Here is a 23,593-nt window from a genome sequence, read left to right on the forward strand (position 1 = left end):
AGCTTCAGACAGGTCTCACTCCTGGAAGGAAAGGGAGGAGAGAGGCTGACCCCATGTAAGGGTCCCAAGGCCCTCTTTTTCTCCCATTCTTGGATTAGGGTTCTGAGGTTTTTGCATGAACCAAAGTAAGCTTATGATTTTAATGTGTTAAGAAAGTAGAATGGGACAGTACCTTTCCTCTGGCTGGGAAATATTCCCTCCAATCCTGCAATGTAGTTCTTGTAAATTGCAGGGTTATTTTTAAATTCTGAGTTTGTGCTCTTATTTTCCATAAGCATATACAATTACATCATTTCAGAGATAATGCAAAGTGAGCTGTAGTTCAGCAGACTACCTAATTAATGATATCTTTCCGAGCCAAGTCCTTGGTGCTACACAACATCAATCTCTAACCACAACGTCATGGAGAAGAGAATCATTCCAGCAATGATAAGGCTTTAGATCCACACATCATTACCAGAGGTCACACCCAACATCAGGAAAAGATCAGGCATCATGGGGGAAATAGGACCAGCATCAGGCATGGACCCTAAAAGAAATTATTTTATTTAATGCTTTCAGGCCTTGGTCAAGAATAAATTTTCATAAAAACTTAAAAAGATGTCCATCATCAATTCTATATTTTATTCTAAACCAGTATTTTCTGGTCTGGCCTTTTGTAGCCCTTGAAAGGACTACAAGTTCATACAAAGGCATAAATAACATGCCCGTCAAACACAGGTCTTATTTTTTTAGCAAAACATACTAATGTTGTGATGATTAATAACATGAGAGTATATCTTAAAAGCATGGCTAAGCTCAAGAACTGGTAATATCATTAGGTTATTTCTCAATCCATTGACACTAAAAGTACAGCTTCCAGCATGCAACAGCTTGTGATGTTTCTCTGAGTTTCAAAAGGAGCCTTATATACAAAAACTAGATGCCCGATGAACAAAATTCATGCAAGAGTAGGCCTTCCTTCCCCCAGCTGCCGACACCAGCTTCCCTCTGGCACCTGGGACCCGGGTTCCAGTAGCAGGTGCAAGCGCTGGGCGGGACTGCGGCACACCACCCACCTGCCACAGCCCGCTGGTCAGAGGCCTGGGCTTCCCTCTTTGAGGTGATCATGGGGCTATGCCCGAGCCCCTGACCAATTGCATCACACCTACATTGGCTGGCCTGGTGCCAGTGGGTGTCATAGCGTGGTCTTGGCTGGTCATCCGGAAGGTCATCCAGAAGGTTGTTCAGTCTAATTAGCATATTATGCTTTTATTATCATAGACTAGGGGCCCAGTGCACAAATTCATGCACCTTGAAAGAAACTGTGGGCTGTAAGGCTGCAGTGGGCACAGGGGGGTCTCGGCCCATCCTCCACATCCCTAACCGACTCCTCCCACCACAGTCCCCAGTCTCCTGTCTGCTGGCAGCCTCGCTCCCACCATCACCACTCCCACATGTCCTGCTCGCACCTGCTGATGGCGCGTAATGATTGGGGCCAGCGCCAGCAGCGGGTGCAAGTGGGACCGGCACTGTCAGCAGGTGTGAGCGGTGGCTGCTGCCCCGATTGCCCCTCAGGAGCAGTGGGGAGGTGGAGAAGCCCTCAGGGGTGATCGGGACCGGCACCAGGTGCCAGTAGCAGGTGTGAGCACTGGGCGGGACTGCGGCACACGGGAGCAAAGAATTTTCAGTAACCACTAGTGGCTCACCCCGATGACAGTGGCTGGCACCCTGACTTAGTCTGGCACCCCTGCTGACCTGCTCCACCATCCCGCCACGGCCAGTGCCCACCATGTTCCGCTCGTGCCCCCTGGTAGTGAACATCATAGCAACTGGTTGTTTGGTTGTTCGGTTGTTTGGTTTTTCTGCCATTCAGTCTATTTGCATATTGGGGTTTTATATATATAGATATTGGGAACCTGTGCTATGGAAACAATTCCCTGTACTATTAAATATATTGAACATTATATAAAATCTCCCAGTGTCCTTGGGCCAGGCCTTCTTTAAAAGTGATCTCACATCCTCAATAGATTATTTTAGAGACTTGCAAATCCACCTTTTAAAGGCAAAAAGTATTTGTAAGATACTTTTACAACCTATAAGAAAAATAGCAATATGGAATATCAGTATGTTAATTAATGAAACAAACTGAAGGAATTGTGCATTTATTTGTGTATTCTAGAAGCAAAATCTAGATTATGAATTCTATGTGAGCCGATTTCATCTTGGGGATCCAATCTGATTTAGTACCAGTCTGTCCCACCTGTTCATGAATCCTCACAGTGCAGCATAAATTGGCAGCACTAGAAGGGATACAGAAGTGTGGACAGTTAAATTGGTCTTTTTCACACGTGTATGTAAAGCTCTTCGATGTTGCAATCATCCAGAAACCATCCAGTACCGAAATTTTTTTTCCAAAATAAGCCAAAGCTATTCAGAGAGCGTTTAAGGATTTAAAATAACTAAAAGTACTTTTCTAGAAATATAACATCTGAGGGGGAAAAAGTTTAATTATTCAGTAGAGACATCTTTGTGCAAACATGAGCCTGGGGTCTAAAATGTGCCCACATTTGCATCATACTGAAGCTGCTGCTTCTCCAAACTCTGTACATCAGATATGAAATTGTTATATTGCTGCTCATCATAAACTACTTCAAACAACTGCATTTGTTCTACAAATATTTATAAGTGCCTACAAGGGTTTGCCATTGTGCTAGATGCCAGTGTACACTATGGTGTGGCAAAAATGAGTAGAAGCCATCAAAATTTCATGCTCCCTCTCCGTGTTGAGGTGTACCTAGGAAGTGGCTGCCCAACCAGGAATTCCACGTCCCAAACCCCTTATACCTTAGGTGTCACCATGTGAGTAGTTCTTGACATCAGAATATGTTTGCAAATTATGTATGTCACTTCTAGGTCAAGTAATTGATTATAAGAGGGTATTTTCTGTATCCTCTCTTTCCCCTACTGGAAGCAGAGGACTCTGAGATCCTAGAGGACTGGGGAGCCACAACATGGAAAAAACCTGGGTCTCTGAATAGCCATGTGGAGGGAAGCCACTCACCAACCAGGTGAGAATAAGGAGGATTTAACTATGCAAAGAGGGAAAGAAAGGCAGAAGACAATGCACATATAGGATGCTCCTACTAGGAAAGTACACATGGGAGGGATTAAAAGAGACCACCATTGGGCTGGCTTTAGCTCAGTGGTTCCTTCCACTACAGAAAAGAGACCACCATGTTTCTGTGAATTTCAGCAACTGGTTGCCACAAACCATACACACCATCAGAGCCATCAGAAAACAAGCAATTCTAATTAAGGCAAAAAATAGGGCAAAAGCTAAATGGATAAGTAATATCTGTCGCAATATGTAAGTCTTTGATTTCATTGGCTACCATTGTTTTGTATATTTCTTTACGTTTTTATTCAGTACTAGAGGCCCGGTGCGAGGGGGGGCAGCGCGGTGCAGCCCTCAGCCCTGCCTGTGCCCTCTAGAAGTCTGGGAACCCTCAGGGGATGTCTGCTTGCCGGCTTAGGCCCGCTTACCGCTTAGTGCTGTCGCGAAGGTGGGACAGGCTCCTGCCACTATGTGCTCGAGCCGGCCTGGCTTCTGGCTGCTTCTTAACACTGCCATGGAGGCAGGAGAGGCTCCAACCACCGCCGCTGCGCTCGCCAGCCATTAGCCCAGCTTCTAGCTGAGTGGTGCTCCACCTGTGGGAGCACACTAACCACCAGGGGGCAGCTCCTGCATTGAGCGTCTGCCCCCTGATGGTCAGTGCACATCATAGCAACCAGTCGTTCTGCCGTTCAGTCAATTTGCATATTACCCTTTTATTATATAGGATGATCTTATGAACTTGAAAAGATGTCATAAAGTAAAATGTTGAAAAGTAGGAATACAAAGGAGCCTGATTGTTTACAAAATGTTCAAAATCTTATAAATATGCATTAGAAAAAATTTAAATGTTTTATCTCCTTAGTTTAGAAGATATAAAATTAGTTTTTGTATGGGCTCTGGGAAGTCTATGAATCTTCTGAAACTACAGGCAAAAGTCTGTGGTTTGTGCATAGATACATTTTTCTAGGGGTAGATACCACAGCAAAAATCTGATTTTATGAGACTAAGGATTAAATAGATTCGTGTCTAGAAATATTTAAAAGGGGAGGAAAAAGAGAACCAAACATTCCAAATGATTTTTTTAAAAACCACCGTTCATAAAATGATGAATTTTAATAGAACTAGTAATTAGGTAAGAGGAATCAGCCCAGAGCCCATCCAATGAAGTCAGGATCCTTCCCGTTATTGTTTCATTAGTCTGATCAATATGTCCTCAGAGGCCAGATTTTATCTTCCATAACAGATTGGAAAAGGAAGAAATTAGAGTTAGAAAAATTAAGTGCCTTTTTCAGAATCTGTAGGAGAATCCCAAAGATCTCTCCATTTACTATTTTTTTCTCTTAATCATCTGATTATTTCCATAAAATTGAAATGGGTGCCAAGAGAGCTCTTTGCCTCAAAATTTAGGGCTCTTCTGTGTATTACAGCCTGATGTTTGGCAGCGATTAACTTATTAGGGAAGTTCTTTCACAGTAGCCAATATCTACAGTCTGCTCTACCTTGGAAAAGAACAAACATTTTTTATAATCCTCAAATTGCAGACCAATCAATCTGAGGGATAATCTCTTAGAATTCTCTGTGATATTCTTTTCACCAAATTTCAGGATCACATTTTCCAGCCACGTATTTGACATAAGCAGAAAATAGTTTTCAGATGTGACCTTTCCACTGTTATGTTTCATCTCTTTATTGAAAACTTAGATATCATTTGCAAGATCATTCTAAACAGAAGATTCACCTTTTATTCCACACTCAGGAACCTACTGCTAAATTTAGAAGGTGATGCCTAATGTCTAAATGTTGACAGTACTTAATCAAATTCTGGTAGGTCAAAAAACTGTCTTTTGTCATTTTATCCAAGGCAAAATGAGCTCAAGAAGACTGATGGTTCATCATGCAGATGATGACATTGTTTTTTATTATTTACCTTGAGAAGTACAACTGCCAAGCTAATTGGCAGAATCATACTTGCTGATTAGCACATTCTCTTCAAGTCTCTAAGGAAAAGCCAAATCACTACCTTGAGGTTGTTTGGTGATCATGGATCCAAACATAGGGAGCCGAATGATCAAGATATAGTTGCTTTATAAGCTCACCTAAAGTCACAGGTATGTTCTGGCAACCGGTAGCCCCAATATATGGGAGGACATTCCTCATCTCACCCTGGAACTATAACTAGCTTCCACCACCCACAGAGTGCTAGTTGTGTATCCCAACACCCATTCTTCCCATCTTTCCTAGGAAAACAACCCTGATTTTTAGTTGGGCATATTGTCACTTAGAATTTTTAAAATTACCTTTCACTGCATGGGATGTGATGAAATGGCTTACAGCAGACCAACATTCCCACTGAGAACTATTAGCAAAGTCAAATAAAATGACAGAATAAGCAAACATGATTCATGTGTAAAGCAATTAAAGGGCTGCTATAGCAACCAGAATTAGAGGGGCCAAGATCTTGGAAAGGGGAAAACAACCGAGAGGTGAGTTGATCATTTGCAACAGCTTTTTCTCTGAGGGCACTTGCCCATTCTGAGCAAGGACAAGTGGCTGAGAACCCAAGCTTTGCACACCCAGAGGGCTGCTGGGGGCTGGCAGAGGAGCCAGTAGAGATTGTGGTGGTTTCCTGGGGCCAGAGAGTTAAAATTTCAAACATCATGGGCCAAGACAGAGCATGGTGGGGGAACAAACCACTCACCAAATTCCGAAACTACACAGACTACAGGCTGAAATCTCTATGATGACCTCTGGAAAAAATAGTGAGAGAATGTAAAAAAATAAGTTAATAGAGGGGGGAGCGGGAATGGGATGATTAAAAAAATGGTTTGATTCATCCAACAGAACTAAAAAAAAAAAAAAGAAAGAAAATAGATATTCCAAACCAAATATAATAGTAATCATAAATTTGCAATGAACCCATTGCAAATTTAAGTGCAAAATGAAAATGAAGTGAATATCTCAAATATGTGGAAAGATACACAGCAAACTGGTAACCTAATACCTCTTGGGAGGGAAGTGTTTGGGAGGAGACAAGGTAAAATATTTATTTTCCAAAATTGGTTATTGGAAACGTTCCCAATAAGCATATTTCACTTTTGAACTTAACAGAAGAGAAAGGTGATACAGTATTTTATACACCTATTTATCTAGTCAATTCTAAAAGTTTTATCCATTTATTCCTACAGACCTCACACATTTCTTGTTAAGATTATTATATGGTTTTTTAAAATTATTACTGTGATAAGATTCCATTGTTTGTTTTGTTTTCTAAGAAGTCACTGCTTGTATACAACAGAGATATGAATTTTGCCCTGGTTTTTCTTATAACCAGCTACTTCACTCGCCTCATCAACTGAATTAGCACTTTCTGATAGGATGCTTTATCCTCTTGGGCATGGTGTGCATCCCTCATTCCACTTGGTTATGAATGTGTGTGGTGCTGATGAACTGTTGGAACCTATTCCACCTGTGACCATTAGAGCGGATCAGTTCTTCATGTTCTTGACACGGTTCCCATTTTTTCTATGACTGCTTGACTTAATCTTAGTCTCTTGTGTTCTTTTCTATTTACACAGATTTTTTTTTAAATCATCTTTGTAAACAGATACTGTATTAATAGATTAAATAAACTGTCTACATATATGAACTTCATCCACCAGGTGCTCACGCCCAGGCACTGAGCTCCCTCTGCCTGGATAACCCAGCTCCCTGTAGTTGCTACTTGCTCTCCTGACACTGTGACTTGCCTGGCCACAGGGTCCTAAAGGAGGTGGGACAATGCTGGGCTGGGGTGTCCAAGACAACCTCGCCTCATACCCGGAACAATCTCTCCCCATTCAGGCCTTTATTAGGATGCATTACTCACTCAGGGCTAAATTCCTCCTTGCTGCTTCCTATGGTTCCAACCAGCAATCTTTAGAACAGAGTTTCCCAAGCTGTGAAACACCCTGGAGACAATCATCTGCCAGGTGCATAAGTTTTCAAAACCTTTAAAATTCTAAAGTTTTTGTTTCTTTTCATTCTGATACATCTCAGAGTATTTCATCTGTTCCTATATGATATAGGAAAATTCAATAGGGTTTGTTGTTGTTGTTTTTAATTGATTGTTGATAGATTTTTATAAAACATATCCTATATAATAAAAGCCTAATATGCTAAGTGTTTGGTCGTCCGGTTGGTCATTCAACCAATCAAAGCGTAATATGCTAATGATATGCTAAGGCACTCAACTGCTTGCTATGACGTGCACTGACCACCAGAGGGCAGATGCTCTGACTAGTAGGTTAGCTTGCTGCTGGGGTCCGGCTGATTGGGACTGAGCGAGATGGGCCGGACACACCCTGGAGCCCTCCATGGTCCCTCCCCAGCTGGCCAACCTCTCATGTCCCTCCCTGGCCTCAATCATACACCGATGGGGTCTCTCAGCCTGGCCTGTGCCCTCTCACAATCCAGGCTGAGGGACCCTTCCCCCTCCGAGTGCATGGGCCTCTAGTATATCTATAAAGACAGAAACCAAAAACTAGCCTACCATTCTAAGCTCCAGATAACTCATATGGACATTTTTAAATATTAGAGTAATATCCTCCTATCTAATAATAGACAAATATGCAAATTGACCGCACCTTTGCTACACCCAAGCCACGCCCACCAGCCAAGCCACGCCCACCAACCAATCAGGCCGCCTATGCAAATTATCCCAACAAAGATGGCGGCTAATTTGCATATCAAGACAGCGTCGAAAGAAGCCAAGAGCTGCTGAAGGGAGTAAAGCTTCGGAGAAGCAAGCAAGCTGGGGAGAGGAGAAGGGAGGAGTGAAGGCAGGGCCGGGGGCGAAGGGAAAAGCAGGCGGGCTGGCGGAGAAGGCGGGGCGGGCGACAAGGGAGGAGCGGAGGCGGGGTAGAGTGCAGCAGGAAATCCTATTGCAGGATTTTCCTGCAACGGGAACGCTAGTATATAATAAAGGGGTAACGTAAATCGACCAAACGGCAGAACGACCAGTCCCTATGATGCTCACTGACCACCAGGGGGCAAACGCTCAATGCAGGAGCTGCCCCCTGGTGGTCAGTGCGCTCCCACGCTGGGAGTGCCGCTCAGCCACAAGCCGGGCTGATGGCTGGCGAGTGCAGAGGCCTGCCTCCATGGCAGCACTAAGGATGTCCAATGGCTCGGCTCCCAGACTGTGAAAGGGTACAGGCCGGGCTGAGGGACACCCTCCACCCCAGTGCACGAATGTCGTGCACTGGGCCTCTAGTGTGTACTAATTAGAAAGTAAATAATAGAAGAAAAGATGAAGGGTATATTCATTCACTCATTTATTTGCAAATATATAACTAGTAGCTAGGACTGGACCAGAAGTAACACTCAGATGCTGCAGTTGGGGCTTCTCCTCAGTAAGCTCTTGGGGTCTGGATGGAAAAGCCTTACTAAATAATCTTGAAATACTCATTTCCAACATTGTATTAAAAAACAAAACAAAAAAAAAAAAAACCTTGTTCTTAGACTTGTTAATCATTTTTCTGAAGACAGGCAAAACTTTGGTTCCCTTCAGGTCAAATACTCTTTAAGTAAATGTCATCCATTTCTTTCCTGGGATATAAAGAGAGTTCCAATATCATTACTCACATGCCTTTTAAAAACAGAATACATTTATGTCCCTTAAACTTAGCAGAAATATGAAAGAGCATCTGTGTAGTCTGGTAATATTGACACTGTCACGGTGGTTTTATTTCAGGCACCTTCCAGCATTATCTATATTTAACTACAAGAAATGGTGGCTATTTCTTTTGGGATCCTGAAACAAGAGCTGGAAAGAATGCCAAAAGATTACTCAGTATAACTCCCCATATACAGGGAGTCCTCGGGGACCAGAACCCAACTTTATCTACCTGAGTTTCCTAGCATTTAGTATTTGCTCTATAAATGTTCTCTGAATTGACTGAAAGTCATGACCATTGACAACTTATCCCTTAAAGATTTTTCAGGGAGATCCTCATGCTCTTTATCACGGAAAAAGGGTCCCCAGGCTCTGACTCAACAAATGAATCAGTCGCAATGTTGCAACTGCTGTAAAGAAGCCCTTACACAAGGGAACTCAAAGTACTTAGCAGTATTACAGGGCAATAGTTTTGTTTAAAGGATATTCCGTCCAGAAACCACAAAGTACAAGAGGAGGTGGGGGCCTGTCTGCAGTTTGAAATGGCAGACTTCCTCCAATTGCAATTAGCATTGAAAGGATTTTCATAACCATCGCTATTCAAAGATACCACCTTTGTAGTCATAGTAACCCTTTTACATGTAAATTTGGTTGCAGCTACAAGTCTACTTGAGCCATTCATTGTATTCTCCTTCCCAAACCTACCAGTTTTTTTTTCCCTTTGATCTAACAGAATCTACTGTTGCACCTTCTTTCTTCTGTTAGAATCTAACATATTGATGCTCCCTGAAGGATGTTAGGAAATCTAAATAAGATATCATACGAATTACCAAGTTAGGAAAGGGTTTCCTGAATTAATAGGAAAAGGTAGCCGATGTTGCTACATTCAGATATATGGCAGGTGTCAAGTTCTTACACAAATTTCAAACCTATTGTCTTCCTTTTGTTCCTTGTTACCATAAAGGTACACCATTTTACTGACTTAAATTCCTGGAATTATAAATGGTCCCATTTCGGTTATAAGATTTGAGAATCAGGCCAGCGAGATTGTTTCCTAAAGAGGACAGAATCCAAATGCTGAACAGACTTTAAAGGGGTTTTTTGTTTTGTTTTTTTTGTTTTTTTCTTTCTCCTTATTTATAAAGGAAAATCTCAAATGAGAGATAAGGCATTATGAAAATTAGCATTTCCCCCGGTATTTTCTCTTTTAGGATCTGTTTTGACAGCTGATTTTGTGATTACAGAAATGGGTTTTCGGATCTGTTCTATTTAGAGACAGGCATCAAATTTCACAGCAGAAATAGACCTCAGACTTTTCTAGTCCGGAGTCTTTATTTTGCAGGTGAGAAACTGAGGCTGCAAAGAAATGAGAAACCTACTCAAGGTCACACATCTAGCTAATGGCTCAACTCAAGCCCCCTGATTCTTGATCTGTCTGTTATTTCCGTGGTATGTCTAGTCTTCACACCATGCTGGTGCCAAAGGATTTTGGATTTCAGGATTTTCATTTTTGCTATGGTTTTTTCAGATAATTAAATTTAAAGAATAAAATCAAACAATATTCTTTAGTCTGAATTATCCTGATCCTTAATAGATAGCATGCGTGCCCTTTCTAATTTCATGTGGTTCAGCATCCAAAGCCAGAGTGAAATTGTTACCGGAAAGGAGACCTGGCCCTTGGCAGGTCTGCCTAGCGCCAGCCCGTAGGTAGTGTGTGGCTTCTTGACTTCATGCAGGAAAAATTTCACACGTGAGTCCAGATGACTATGAGGGAACATTTATTAAAGCTGGGGATGGTACAAGAAAGGGCTCGGTATAAAAGAAGCAATAGGAGAACCTAGCTGGGCTGCCATAGTTCTCTGGGAAGTCAGAGAAAAGCGGGTCTTGGGGACAGGTTCAAGGGACTAGCCTGCGATGCTCTGCGGCTGCCCATTGCTCATGGGTTGCAAATCTCATGGGATCCCTTAGAGTTTGGAATATGCGTGTCTGTGGGGGAAGAAATAGGGGAAGAAGAGGAGAAAGGGAATGGCTGGGGAGGGGAGGGTTGGCCGTCTGGGTGCTCCCCAGAGGGAAAGTGCGAGCTGGATCCTTTGTCTTGAGGCTTTTATTTCTTTCTCACAGGCAGGAATCTTAGGGGAAGTCTCAGGGGAGGGTTTCAACAGATTATTCATCCGTTTTCTATCTGTGCTCCTTCATGGTCTTCACTGATTGGTCAGTGTCAGGGCAGGGAGTCATCCGTCATCATAGCTGGTCCTGGTGTGGCCCACCTGGTTTTGCTGCTTTTCTGAGTCTGGAGCTGAAATACAACCGAGGCCTAGATGTTATCTCTAGGGAAGTGACCTTCTGTATCTGCTGTAAATTGCTCTGCTAGTTTGTTCAGCTATCTGTTTCAGTTCCCCTGCTCCACTTGTCCTGGCTGACTGGCCTGTCTCAAAATGAGGAAATGAAAAAGTTTGACTTAATATTTAGGAGGAAAAAAATCTTGATTTGTTCATTCATTATACTAGCATTAATTCATAGTGACATTTTTAGAAAAGGCACTTTATTGGGAAGCTAATAAAGCTGAAGCCTCAGGGATCCAACTTGCCAGGCCCCTTCCAAGGCCCTACCTATAACTAAGTTTGCTTTGTGATGGGTCCATGAAAGTGTTTGAACTTCAGGCCACACAAATCCTGGACCTAAAAAGGAAAAAAAAATGTTGAGCTCATAATTTGGATACACCTGAAGGCATCGATTAACCCAAAAACAACAACCAGTTTCTTATTCTTTTTTGGTTGAGTGCTAGGTTAGTACACCAAGGGATTAAATTCAGCCAGTCATGTAATAAATGTTTATTAAGAGCATCCTATGTGTCAGGCGCAGTTCTGGGGTTTGGGAATAACACAGTGACACCATACCTGGTCCTCACAGAGCATAGTACAGTGGAATTCACTATATACATCTTCATTTATAGTACATATCCTAAGTGGTATTTTTGAATAAGATAAAGTAATGTGCTTTTCTTGGGTGGATTTCTTGTTAAGGGAATGGCTGAGCATTAAAGTATTAATTAATGGATTTATGTAACCTTGGACAGTATTCTCTAGAAGAATGGCATGGGGAATGTCAGTCTCTGGCATTGTCTTGTTCATTTATTTTACTAACAACCTGAAGGTAAACCACAAGCATCCTTATTAAATGTATAGCTGAAGATGGTAAGTCAATACAATGAATGACAAAGTGAAGACTTGTCAATATTTTCCATAAAACGTAGGTGGGCTTTCATGAAAGGCTGTTCCATTATTAACAACACTATACCCGTTTGTCTGTTGTGTTGACAGGTGTCAAGAGTAATATGTTAGTATGTGTTCAATCACTGTGATAGTTTTTCAAATTAATATGTCAGCTTTAGTAATTGAAGCATTTCTTTTTTTGTGAAGTTAAAGTACTGACATCTGTGTTCAAGTCCCATTTATTAAAACCAAATTTCCAGCCAGCCCTGGCCAGTGTTTCTCAGTGGTTAGAGTGTCAGCCCATGCACCAAAGGGTCCTGAGTTCAATTCTGTCAAGGGCACATTCCTGGGTTGCAGGGTCAATCCCTGGCCTCTGTCAGGAGCATGTGTTGAAGGCAACCAATCGATGTGTCTCTCTCACAGTGATGTCTCTCTCTCTTCCCCCCGCTTCCTCCCATTCTCTAAAAATCAATGGGAAAAATATCCTCAGGTAAGGATTAACAAACCCACACACACAAATCTCCAAACATCTGAAAATCATTCATGTAATATAACATATCAACAGAATAAAGTACAAAAATGATGTGATCATTTAATATATGCAGAAAAAGCATTTGACAAAATCCAACACCCCTTCATGATAAAATACTCAATAAATTAGGAATACATAGGAACCTCCTCAACCTGATGGAGGCCATCTATAAAAAACCCAAAGCCAGCATCATACTCAATGATGAAAGATTGAATGTCTTTCCCTTGAGATCAGAACAAGACAGTTCTTGCCACTTCTTTTCAACATAAATACTGTACTGGAGGTTCAAACAGGGAAATTGGGGGGAAAATAAATAAAAGGCAACAAAATTAGTAAAACTCTCTACTTAGAAATGACATGATCTTGTATACAGGATATCCGAAGGAATCCACTTAAAAAACTATTAGAATTGATAAACAAGTTAAGCAAGGTTTCAGGATATAAGATAATATAAAAAAATAATTGTATTCAGGCCTAAATTGTCCATTATTTCTAAGGATTTTCAAGTCACTTTATTTACTTTTTCAAGAATTTGATGACGAAAAATTTTTTTCTTAATGATGATTATAAATGTTTAAATTACGAGGTTTAATATGATTCCTAATCTAATAAAATATTTGTGTTTAATATTTTTACCTTTTAATAATATAATTTTTAGCCCTGGCTGGGTGGCTCAGTTGGTTGGAACATATTCCCATACACTGAAAGGTCATGGGTTTGAGTCCCTGTCAGGGCACATACCTGGGTTTAGGGTTCAACCCCCAGTTGGGGCATATAAGAGAGGCAACTGATCAATGTTTCTCTTTCCCTCTCTCTTTCTCCCTTCCTCTCTGTAAAAATCAATGAACATATCCTCGGGTGAGGATTAAAAATATAATAATACTAGAAGCCGGGTGCACAGATTCATGTGCCGGTGGAGTCCCTCAGCCTGGCCTGTGCCCTCTCGCAATCTGGGACCAGCGGGGATCCAGCCGAAACTGGCAGTCCGACATCCCCTGAGGGATGTAGTAGTGCGCAAAGTGGCAGGCGTGCCACTTCTGCTCATCCCGGCCCCACTGTGCCTGCCACCACCGCTGCTTGGTAGCGCTGCTGTGGAGGCGGGAAAGGTTTGTGCCACCCCAGCTGCGCTCACCAACCATGAGCCTGGAGTCTGGTGCCCGTTGGTCAGCTGAGCGGCGTACCCACTGTGGGAGCTCACTGACCACCAGGGGTCAGCTCCTGCATTAAGCGTCTGCCCTCTAGTGGTCAGTGCACGTCATAGCGAACAGTCAATCAATCATTAGGTTGTTGGGTCGCTTAGTCTTTTATATATAGAGATAATTTTTATTTCATTTCTTTTTATACTCCCACTGATCTAAATTATTCCTATAAATTATACTTAACAGAAATTTTGAGAAACATACAAATTTTGTTGTCCTTCATTCTAGGTATTTGTATTCAACCTTTTGTTATAAATCCTTATATTTGAAAACATTTAGATGTACATTTAAATAAGAATTGCAACACAGTAACTATAAAAGACAAATGAAAAACAAACCATTTTGGATGGCAATCACAACTATAATTCCAGGATGAAAATAAACTGGTGAGCCTCCCAAAGCACAGAACGTTTTATGAAGAATACACAATCTATCTGCACTGCTTACTGGACATTGGCCAGCTGGCTGCAGAGTTACAACTATTTCTCAGATGTTGTTATGAAAGGTGGCCATTTATCAGAGTTATTGAGATATTCTACAATATTCCCTAGGATTTGTGAATTTATTATTAATAATATTATTGTTTATGTTATAAAATTCACTTTACTGCGTATCACTGTTACTGAAATAAAATTTATCAAGTAGTATAGAAGTATTTCCGTATTTTAACAACCAGTCTGGCATTAACTATCTGCCCTGTCTTGAGTCTGCATGGGCCTCTCCATATAGGGAACAAGAGAATTACCCTTAAAAAAAGGGACTATCTCCATTATAGTCTGATGTGTGCCTGGGACAGGAGACTGATAAGACAGGAAGTATTTAAGGAAAAATAGTGACTCTTCCCCATTACTTTTGCTAAGAACTTTCACCAAGACAAGGCTGGAGGCCCATTGGTCCTCCCTGTGGATTAATCACGAGGCAGAATCACCACTGGTTATGGGGGAAGTGAAGACATCCATGGAGAGAAGACTCATCCTCCCCATCCAACTCGTGAGAGAAAGATACACATGAATTCTCAGAGTTTCCAACAGCAAGAAATAGAGTTCAAGATAAATAAGAGGGTCCTTTCACTCTGAGTCACAGGTATAATGATGTCCATTGCAGTTATTTATAATTGGGACTCAACAGAAGAGTAATGGAGGAATTGTTCAAATAGATTATGATCTACCTATAATAAAATATCTGGCCCTAGTCCATTTGGCCCAGTGGATAGAGCGTCTGCCTATGGACTAAAGGGTCTCAGGTTCAATTCTGGTCAAGGGCATGTGCTCAGGTTGTGGGCTGGATCTCCAGTAGGAGGAGTGCAGGAGGCAGCCAATCAATGATTCTCTCTCTTCATTGATGTTTCTATCTCTCTTTCCCTCTTCCTTCCTCTCTGAAATCAATACAAATATATTTTTTAAAATATTCTGTAGCCTTTTTTTAAAAAAGTAGTCTTTCAAAAAGGTAGTAGTACAAATGCACATTTGCTTCACTGAAATCTCTCTAAGACAACAATAGGCACAGACAACAGTATAGTAATTACCAGAGGAAATGGGGTTGGGGAGATAGAATAGGGTTAAGGGGGGGATAAATGATGATGGAAGGAGACTTGACTTTGGGTGGTGAACACACAATAAAATATACAGGTGATGTATTATAAAATTGTACACCTGAAACCTATATAATTTTATTAACCAATGTCACCCCAATAAAGTCAATAAAAAATAACAAAACAAAATCAGATAGTCAAGGGAATTCCATCTACAATGAAGCCAGGATATGGCTCTGTCCCAAACTACCAATGATAAAGATTTCCATAATGATATTTGGACAAATTAAGAGAGAAATATAATGATATTTGGACAAATTAAGGGAGAATTCCAAAAAAGTAATACATAATATTCCTTTTACTTCACTTTTATGAATTGAATAAAACTAAGTAATTTATTTCAGCATTCAAATGTACAGCAGTACATTCCTCATCCCACAGTTGAAGCTCAAGTCAAATATCACTTCTTTGCCAATATTTTAACTATATTTTATAGTGAAATTCTGAGCCAGAGATAGATAAAGAGAGAATGCAGCAGGAGAAGGAAGCCAGCAGGGCACCACTTTTTTGAGCTCTTAGAAGCGCTTGCCCTCTGAACGGGCTGTCCTGATGCTGGGCCTCTTTCGCAGCCTGTCTGTCCCCTTATCCCTATATCCTTGCTGACGTGGCTCTGAGAGACAGAGGAAGCACCTAGAGGTCACTCAGGATGTCTTCGCTGGAATCAGGAAGACAGACAAGGTTTTAGACTCCAAGTCCCTTGATGAAATCAATAGACTCCTCCCTCCCGCCCTCCTTCCAGGCCTGCCTCAGCACTGCTTCCATCTTGGTATCCAGGAGCCCTGAGCGGAGCTGATATTACAAAGAGAAACTCAATTTTTCTACTTCCTGAGCATTTAAGCCTGAAAAAATTCCTGTCCCTAATGTAGAAACCACAGGCATTCATCATTTCTCATCTCCTTAATAGATGGGGGGGGAGGGGGGCGGAGGGAGCGAGAAGAAGAAAGAGCAATAATTTGGGTGTGTTGCTTAAATGCTGCTGCTGAAACCACTGTCAACAGCAAAGTAGCTTGTACTTTTGTCCCTGAATCCCACAGAAATTTCTTTCTGCTTTTATGATTCTCACTGAACTGGAATGGGAGTTCATAAAAATAAATAAATAAATAAGAGCCAAATTCAAACAAAGGAAAACAGAGTCAACCCAAGGTTGGGGGCCTGAGGAGGACATTTTTTTAGAGAACCTAAGGATTTTATTTTGATATTTACACCTGTGATTTTTAAATAAGCAAAATGGATCCTCTTAGGAAGTAGATAATTATCCTAGATTGTAAAGCAGCTGGTGGTAGAAAAAAAATCCACAGGAATCACCTAAATTTGTAATCCCAACAGGAGAAAAATGCAACTAACTTGATTAGGCAGCAACTAAAAACTTCAGTCATATACAATGAGGATTAATAGAAAGAACTTGGCCTTTGGAGCCAGTATTGGGCACAAATGAGAGCTGCTTAATATTAGGCAAGCCCCTTGACCTAACTGAGCCTCAGTTTTTTCATTTGTAATATGGGAATAATAATAGTGAGATTGAAGAGATAAGTTAAAACTTCTAGTTCATGGTAGGTACTTAACATGTTAGTTTCCCTTTCCCCACCCCCACCCCCTAATCTTTTCATTCTTCTCCCAAGCATACAACTGTACTTTCTTCCTCCTTGAAGATAAATATGGTTGTGTGATTTGCTTTAGCAAATGAAACTTGAGCAGCTTTAAAAGCAAGTATAAGATTTGCCATGCATTTTTTTCTCTCTAGAAAGCAACTGGCAATGTTGCACATAGTGACCAGCTCGGGATCAGGAGTGAGGATGACACAGCAAAATTCACAAAGGATGGGTATTGTGAGTGAGAAACAAAAACTTTTGTTGTTTTATGCCACTGTGATTTTTGAGCTCTTTGTTACTGCAGCATAACCTGCACCTTCCTATTAACTCACCAACCTTTAAATAACTGCATTTGCCAGTAACTCATTAATTCATTCCACAGATATGTGTTGAATGAGCACTGTGCTACATGCTGGGAAATGCATGATTCTGATTCTTGCCCTCAAAGAGCCCATGGTAAGGGGGGAAAAAGAGGGTCATTCTCGGAAATCTTTTTAAAAAATATCTCCTGTTGATTCTAATGACTAACAAGGGTCAAGGTTGGGACATATATCAAATCCTTCATCTATGTCCTGACTGCCTGCAGAAATTGGTCACATAGAAGCTAGAGATTATAATACAAGGGTAGTAATGTGGAGGGAGAATGAAAAGAAAAAAAAAAAAAAGATGGTTAAACTGACAAAGTAAAAGCTTTGCGCTCTCCCTTGGCCTTGCTCTAGCCAATGAGCACTATGTTTTTTAAAAACTCGAGGCTCCTCCCCCTTCTTTCTTTTTTCCTCCCTTCTTCTCTCCTTCCCTACCTCTAACCCTCCCATATTACTTTTCTCCCTCTCTTCCTCCCTCCCTTCCATTTTTTTTCCTTCCAGGTGCTTTTTCTGCACTCACTGTGGGCCTTGCTCCAGGTGGAGAGCCCCATTTCCACTCTCTCCCTCTGCTTCTGCCCAGAGCCAGTATCTCCCCAAGGCAGCTCTTACCTGTCTCTGGTCCCTCGGTTTTTTTGTTTGTTTGTTTTTAATATATTTTTATTGATTTCAGAAAGGAAGGGAGAGGGAGAAGAGAGATAGAAATATCAATGATGATCAATGATGAGAATCATTGATTGGCTGCCTCCTGCATACCCTCCACTGGGGATTGAGCCCGCAACCTGGGCATATGCCCTGACCAGGAATGGAACCAGTGACCTCTTGGTTCCTGGATCGATGCTCAACCGCTGAGCTACACCTGTGAGGATAAAAACCATACGTTAAGGAAGACCAATCAAAAGATTTGGGCTTTGTGATGGCATCATTGATCTATCATACAAATCCTAGAAAGTCTGCATTCAGACTTCTTTTTACATGGGACAAACTCTTATTTGGTTGAAAACCTACAGATGAGTTTCTATTATACACAGCCAAGCACTAACCAATTTATCTTCTATAATTGAAACTTTGTAGCCTTGAGCAGAGGCCAGGGCTGGCCAGGGCAGGCGGGAAGCTTGGCTTCCTCCATTGCCGGGGCAACCCAAGCCTCCTGCTTGCTCCAGCTCCATGGCCGGCCGCCATCTTGGTTGGGTTAATTTGCATACTCGCTCCTGATTGGCTGGTGGGCATGGCTTGTGGGCATAGCAGAGTGACGGTTAATTTGCATGTTTCTCTTTTGTTAGTGTAGATATTTTTAAAATCTATTACAATCTTTTTATTTTAAGCAGAACCCTGTATACATAGCTTCTCTCCTCCCTACCCTACCCCTATGTAGCCAGGGACACCCATTGCAGGAGAGAAGATTAGAATTGTTAGTCCAGGAAAGCAAAGGCAAAGGCAAGGTAAGGTAAAGCCTAATTGATCACCTTGAAGTCGAGTTTGTATAGAAAAGGCAGAATAAATGCATGATTGTTTCTTTTTTAAAAAACAGTTTCTAAATAATGAGTTCGTCCCCTTACCCATGACAGTAACCAATCAATTGAGTTGCTTTAGAATAATTTTGAACTTGTAGATATAATCCTATTTGATGTGTTTGCAACAATTGCAATTACCAAATTTTCGTGCTCAAATTGACCCATCCTTGCCTAGTGGGTGCCTATTTGAATTGGTTCTTAGTCTTTTTGACACAATCCTAGTGGTTGATACTTTCCTTGCTTTCTGTAATTATTTTAAATTAAAATGACCTGATGTCTGGGATTTGCTTTAAAATGATGGCATGAGTAAAAGATGAAACAATTGGCCATGAGCTGATAACTGTTCAGGCTGGGTGGTGGCCCCATGGAGGTTCATTATACTATTCTCTTACATTTGTATATGTCTGAAATTTTCCAAAATAAAAACTGAAGATAAAAAAAAAATCTTTAGCTTATGACTTCTAAGAGGACCTCAAAGTCCTAAGCAAGACAATGCCTGACTTTGATGGTAGAAAGAGATTTCTAGGGCTTTTCTTGATGTATCAAGAGTAAGTGTAGATAGAGGTCTGAGTATTGAACTGTATTCAAATTCATAAGCAGTGAGCTATCCGGATATGACCCACATTCCCCCCAGTCCCAGGAAGGCAATAAAAAATAAAAATAAAATAAAAAGCCTGGGCTGGCTTAGCTCAGCTGTTCCTTCTTCCTGTCAAATCTTCGCTTGCCAACCACTCTTGCTTGCCAGGGTGGTTCCAGACCAGGGGCACCTTCCAGCCCTTTAAACAACAAACAACAACAAAAAAAACCCCACAAAACAAAACACCTCTAAGTGGAAAACAATAGGAGGGTGAAGGGTAAGGAGAGTGGGGAAAAGTCCCACGGGTTTCTCGTGGGTACCTCTTGGCAGTTTTGGTGGTGGTCACAGGTGGGTAAAAAGGGGGTCCCTCATGAACTGGCTTGTTTCAGGTGCTCCCACTCTTGGGCCCATTTCTTCCCTCTAATCTCCGACAAGCCTGACTCATTTTCTCGTGGTCAAGAGGCTCTTGCTTTCCAGACAGGGCAGGAAGGAGCACTGAGCTGGGAGCCCAGGTGCCGGCGTATGAGCCCTGTCTGTAACTCAAGATGCCGCTATTTTAGATCTCAGCTTCATCACCCATGAAATGACCCTTCCTTGTTCCCACCAAGCGAAGCTGGGACTCCAGGAGCAGACGGCCCTGTAGGCCTTCATGCCTTTCCCCCAAACACCCTTTCCACCTTTCCACATTACATCACCTCCCAAAGAAATAGTAACTGTTGTCACTTTTTGCAAACAACTGGGGAGGAGGTGCCGACAGAGATGACACCAAAGTTGGCAGCACGCTCAGGCTTTGGGAATCCGGTGCGACCCGACCTGGATGATTTCTCCCCTCTGTCCTTGCTCGCCCGCAAATCCTGACCCCCGGCTCCCACTGCGGAGAAATCTCCGGAGAGACGGCTGCCGGCGTCGCCTCTGCTCCCAGGAGGCGTGGAGCCCAGCGCGCGGGAGCCGAGCGCGCCGCGGCCACGCTCCCCGCGCAGAGCCGGGAGGGAGGGGCCGGAGGGGCCGGGCCGCACCGGAGGCGGCGCGCGGGGCTCGCTGCGCTCAGTCTCCTTCCGAACGCAGCCCGGCCGGCGGGAGCGGCGGCGAGTGCGAGCCGGAGCCGGAGCCAGGGCCTCGGAGCAGAGAGGTGGAGGGCCGGGGAAGGGCTGGAGAAGCGGTGGGCTGGAGCGCAGACCGCGCCTGGACCCCCGCCGTGTGCGCGTCTCCCCGGCGATTCCGGTGAGTGCCCGTGACCGAGCCTCTGCCAGCCGCCAGGCTTGGTGGCCGCCTCGGTCATTGGTCGCGGTTCCCAGTCCCGGTGGTGCGCACCCCGCTGCTGCGCCGCCGCAGGCTCACAGGTGGCTCCGCGGTGGACGTGGCTGCCCCAGGCCCCGCCAGGAGTTAGCCAACTCTCTCCGCTCCGGGCGCGGTTTCCGAGCCTCCAAGGCTCCCACCTCCCTCCCTTGCTTCCGGCTTGGGGTGGGGAGCGCACCGAGGGGTGTTCCCCCCCCACCACCCCCCCCCACCACCACCACCACCCCCCTCTCCCACCACCACTAACGAATCGGGGAGATGTGGGCCAGGCGCCTCCCCAAGCTGCATGCAGCTCAGCTCCTGGCTCGCTAATGGGACAGCCTGTCCTTTAGTTTTATTCTCCTGTTAACCCACCAGGGAAAGTTGGGGACCACACGAGGCAAAGTTGGGGCGTGGCTCGGGGCACACTTCGCCGGCGGCGGAGGCCGCTCTCCTGGAGCGGGGCTGTGGGTTTGCAGGTGGAGCCCGACTCTAGCTGGGGCCGACAGTGCACCCTGGGAGTGGGGTTGGTCTCTGCCGGTCGCCGGGCTCAGCGCCGTCTGCGACAGTCCCCGGAGAGCTGTGAGTCCCTCTATCGTTCCTGCTAAGAGTATAGACGAGGCATCCGCCAGCCGCCGGGGAGCTGTGACGGGCTTGGTTTATCTCAGAAAGCAGCAGCATCTCCGCCTGGTTTGACTTGTGCTCTTGCTCTGCAGACCTGAGCTCCAGCTAATCTCAGTGTTTAACTGGCGTGCGTTTAATTAGCTTATTTTACCCCTGAGATGATCTCTGAGAATGTCCCTAAAGTGAAATCTTTGATGTGGGGGACGCGGGAGGGAGAGGGGGGAAAGGGGAGACTGTTTTTAAAGAAAGTTAGAGAGAGGAACCTTCAGAATATCAGCGGAGGCGTCTGGCTATTTTACCCAGCTCCTCTGTGGGCCAGAGCGGGAGAGCTGCTTGGATGTCTAACTGACTAGATGAGTCGGTGCTGGGGCTATTTTGGGCAGCTTTTGTGGATGGAGGTTTTGCTGCAACTTGCATATTGTTTACGAACTACACATTTGGTCTCTTGAAATAGCCTTCTTGTTAAGAGTTGTCTGATTTACTAAGTTGTCTATTTCAAATACGACTCCAGAGTGGCTTTTAAAGTGAGCTTTAGCTGACAACAATGTCTAGATGTGGAGGGAAGACAATTTGTTCGTGTGGCTAGAACATTTCTTTTGTAAACTTAAATTTTTCAAGGTCTAGCTTTCTGCATCTGATAGAGGAGAAGCTTTTCATGAAGAATCAAATCCTGAGGTCTTTATGTGTTCAGGAAAAGATTGCTACCTCCGCCAACACGAAACCCTTTCCCAATGGCAGGTTAGGTCAGAAAGGTGTGCCTGCATCTGGGATTACATAACCGGGCTAACGGAAAACAGGGAGCAGTTGTTGGCTGTCCAGGACATAGGTAGTTCTAAAAGAAGTGGTATCTTTGTAGCACTGGGAGGTTGTTACGTGATTTAGGGTGGGACAGATTTTCATCTAGAAAATTTTTATGCTTAACACACATCTACGTAGTCTATTACCTAATATTGGATTTACCAAAATGCTTGTGTTTGTATGTACATTATTGTAAGTGCCTACTATGTGCCACATCCTGTTCTTGGTGCTTCATGTGCTTTTAACTCATCCTCAAAGCAGTCCTTGGTGGTAGGCGCTGTCATTGTCCTAGCTTTTGAAATGGGGTAACTGAGGCACAGAGGAGTTAAGTAACTCACACAGCTATGGGATAGGACGGTCTTAAATCTACAACGTTCGTTTTGTAAAAAAAGACATAGTTGTGATATACTTACCCTTGTTTTTTTTTTATTTTTTAAAGCATAAATGTCGGAAGTATTTCCTGTGAAGCATAAGAACCCCTGACCGTGGAAGTGCCGCACAAGCAACCGTTGACTGTAAAGTGAGGCAAAGCATGCAAGAGCCGTCTGGTTGAGGTTACGACTGGAACACCACCGCGCCCACCAGGAGACCCGGGATGGATCTGCACCCGAGCACCACCCTCACCTTCCCTGAGAAGCGGCGTCCGGAGACGTCACCTTCTGGCTGCAGGAAACACTATGCTGTCAGGAAAAAACTGAAGTTCATTCGAATCTTAGGCCTTTTCATGGGCCTGGTCGCCATCAGCGCGGTCCCATTTTCAATCGGCGTCTTTTCTGAGACAGAGACACAGAGCACGGGAGAGGCCAGTGGTGCAAAGGGCCCTGGGGTGGCACACGGTTACCGGCAGAGAACCCTCTTAGATTTAAATGACAAGATTCCGGACTACACGTCACAGCCACCTCTTTCTGAGGAAGGCACATCTGAGAATGGTACAGATGAGGACCAAGGGAACTACCCAAGAGACATCTTTTCCCTCGAGGAGCGAAGAAAAGGCGCCATCCTTCTCCACGTCATCGGCATGATCTACATGTTCATAGCCTTAGCCATTGTCTGCGATGAGTTCTTTGTTCCTTCTTTGACGGTCATCACGGAAAAACTGGCCATCTCTGATGATGTTGCTGGAGCCACCTTTATGGCTGCTGGGGGCTCAGCCCCGGAACTTTTCACGTCTCTCATAGGGGTGTTTATTGCTCACAGCAACGTGGGCATAGGCACGATTGTGGGCTCGGCGGTGTTCAATATCCTCTTTGTTATTGGCATGTGTGCTCTGTTTTCCAGAGAAATCTTGAACCTGACATGGTGGCCACTCTTCCGGGATGTGTCCTTCTACATCATTGACTTGATCATGCTGATCATATTTTTCCTGGACAACATCATCATGTGGTGGGAAAGCTTGCTTCTCTTAACAGCTTACTTTGTCTATGTGATCTTCATGAAGTTCAACGTCCAGGTAGAAAGATGGGTGAAGCAAATGGTTAGCTGCAATAAAGTCGTCAAGGTGGCAGCACCAGAGGCCCAAGCAAAGGTTGGTGGTGATAGCTTGTTTATTGAATGTTCAGAATTATTATGT

The 23,593-nt window shown here is 43.5% G+C and overlaps 1 protein-coding gene across 1 annotated transcript in view; it reads left to right on the forward strand.

Annotated features, from left to right (window-relative positions):
- The first annotated feature begins 20,439 nt into the window (after positions 1–20,439).
- Positions 20,440–23,593, forward strand: part of SLC24A2 (solute carrier family 24 member 2) — a 230,521-nt gene continuing 227,367 nt past the window's right edge. The window contains exons 1-2 of the mRNA XM_028150743.2: positions 20,440–20,547; positions 22,463–23,548. Of these exons, the coding sequence (XP_028006544.2) occupies positions 22,619–23,548 (930 nt within the window). The 5' untranslated portion in view covers positions 20,440–20,547; positions 22,463–22,618. The remainder of the gene's footprint in view (positions 20,548–22,462; positions 23,549–23,593) is intronic.

This window comes from Eptesicus fuscus, chromosome 15 (assembly GCF_027574615.1).
Source record: "Eptesicus fuscus isolate TK198812 chromosome 15, DD_ASM_mEF_20220401, whole genome shotgun sequence".
In the NCBI taxonomy this organism is placed as follows: Eukaryota; Metazoa; Chordata; class Mammalia; order Chiroptera; family Vespertilionidae; genus Eptesicus; species Eptesicus fuscus.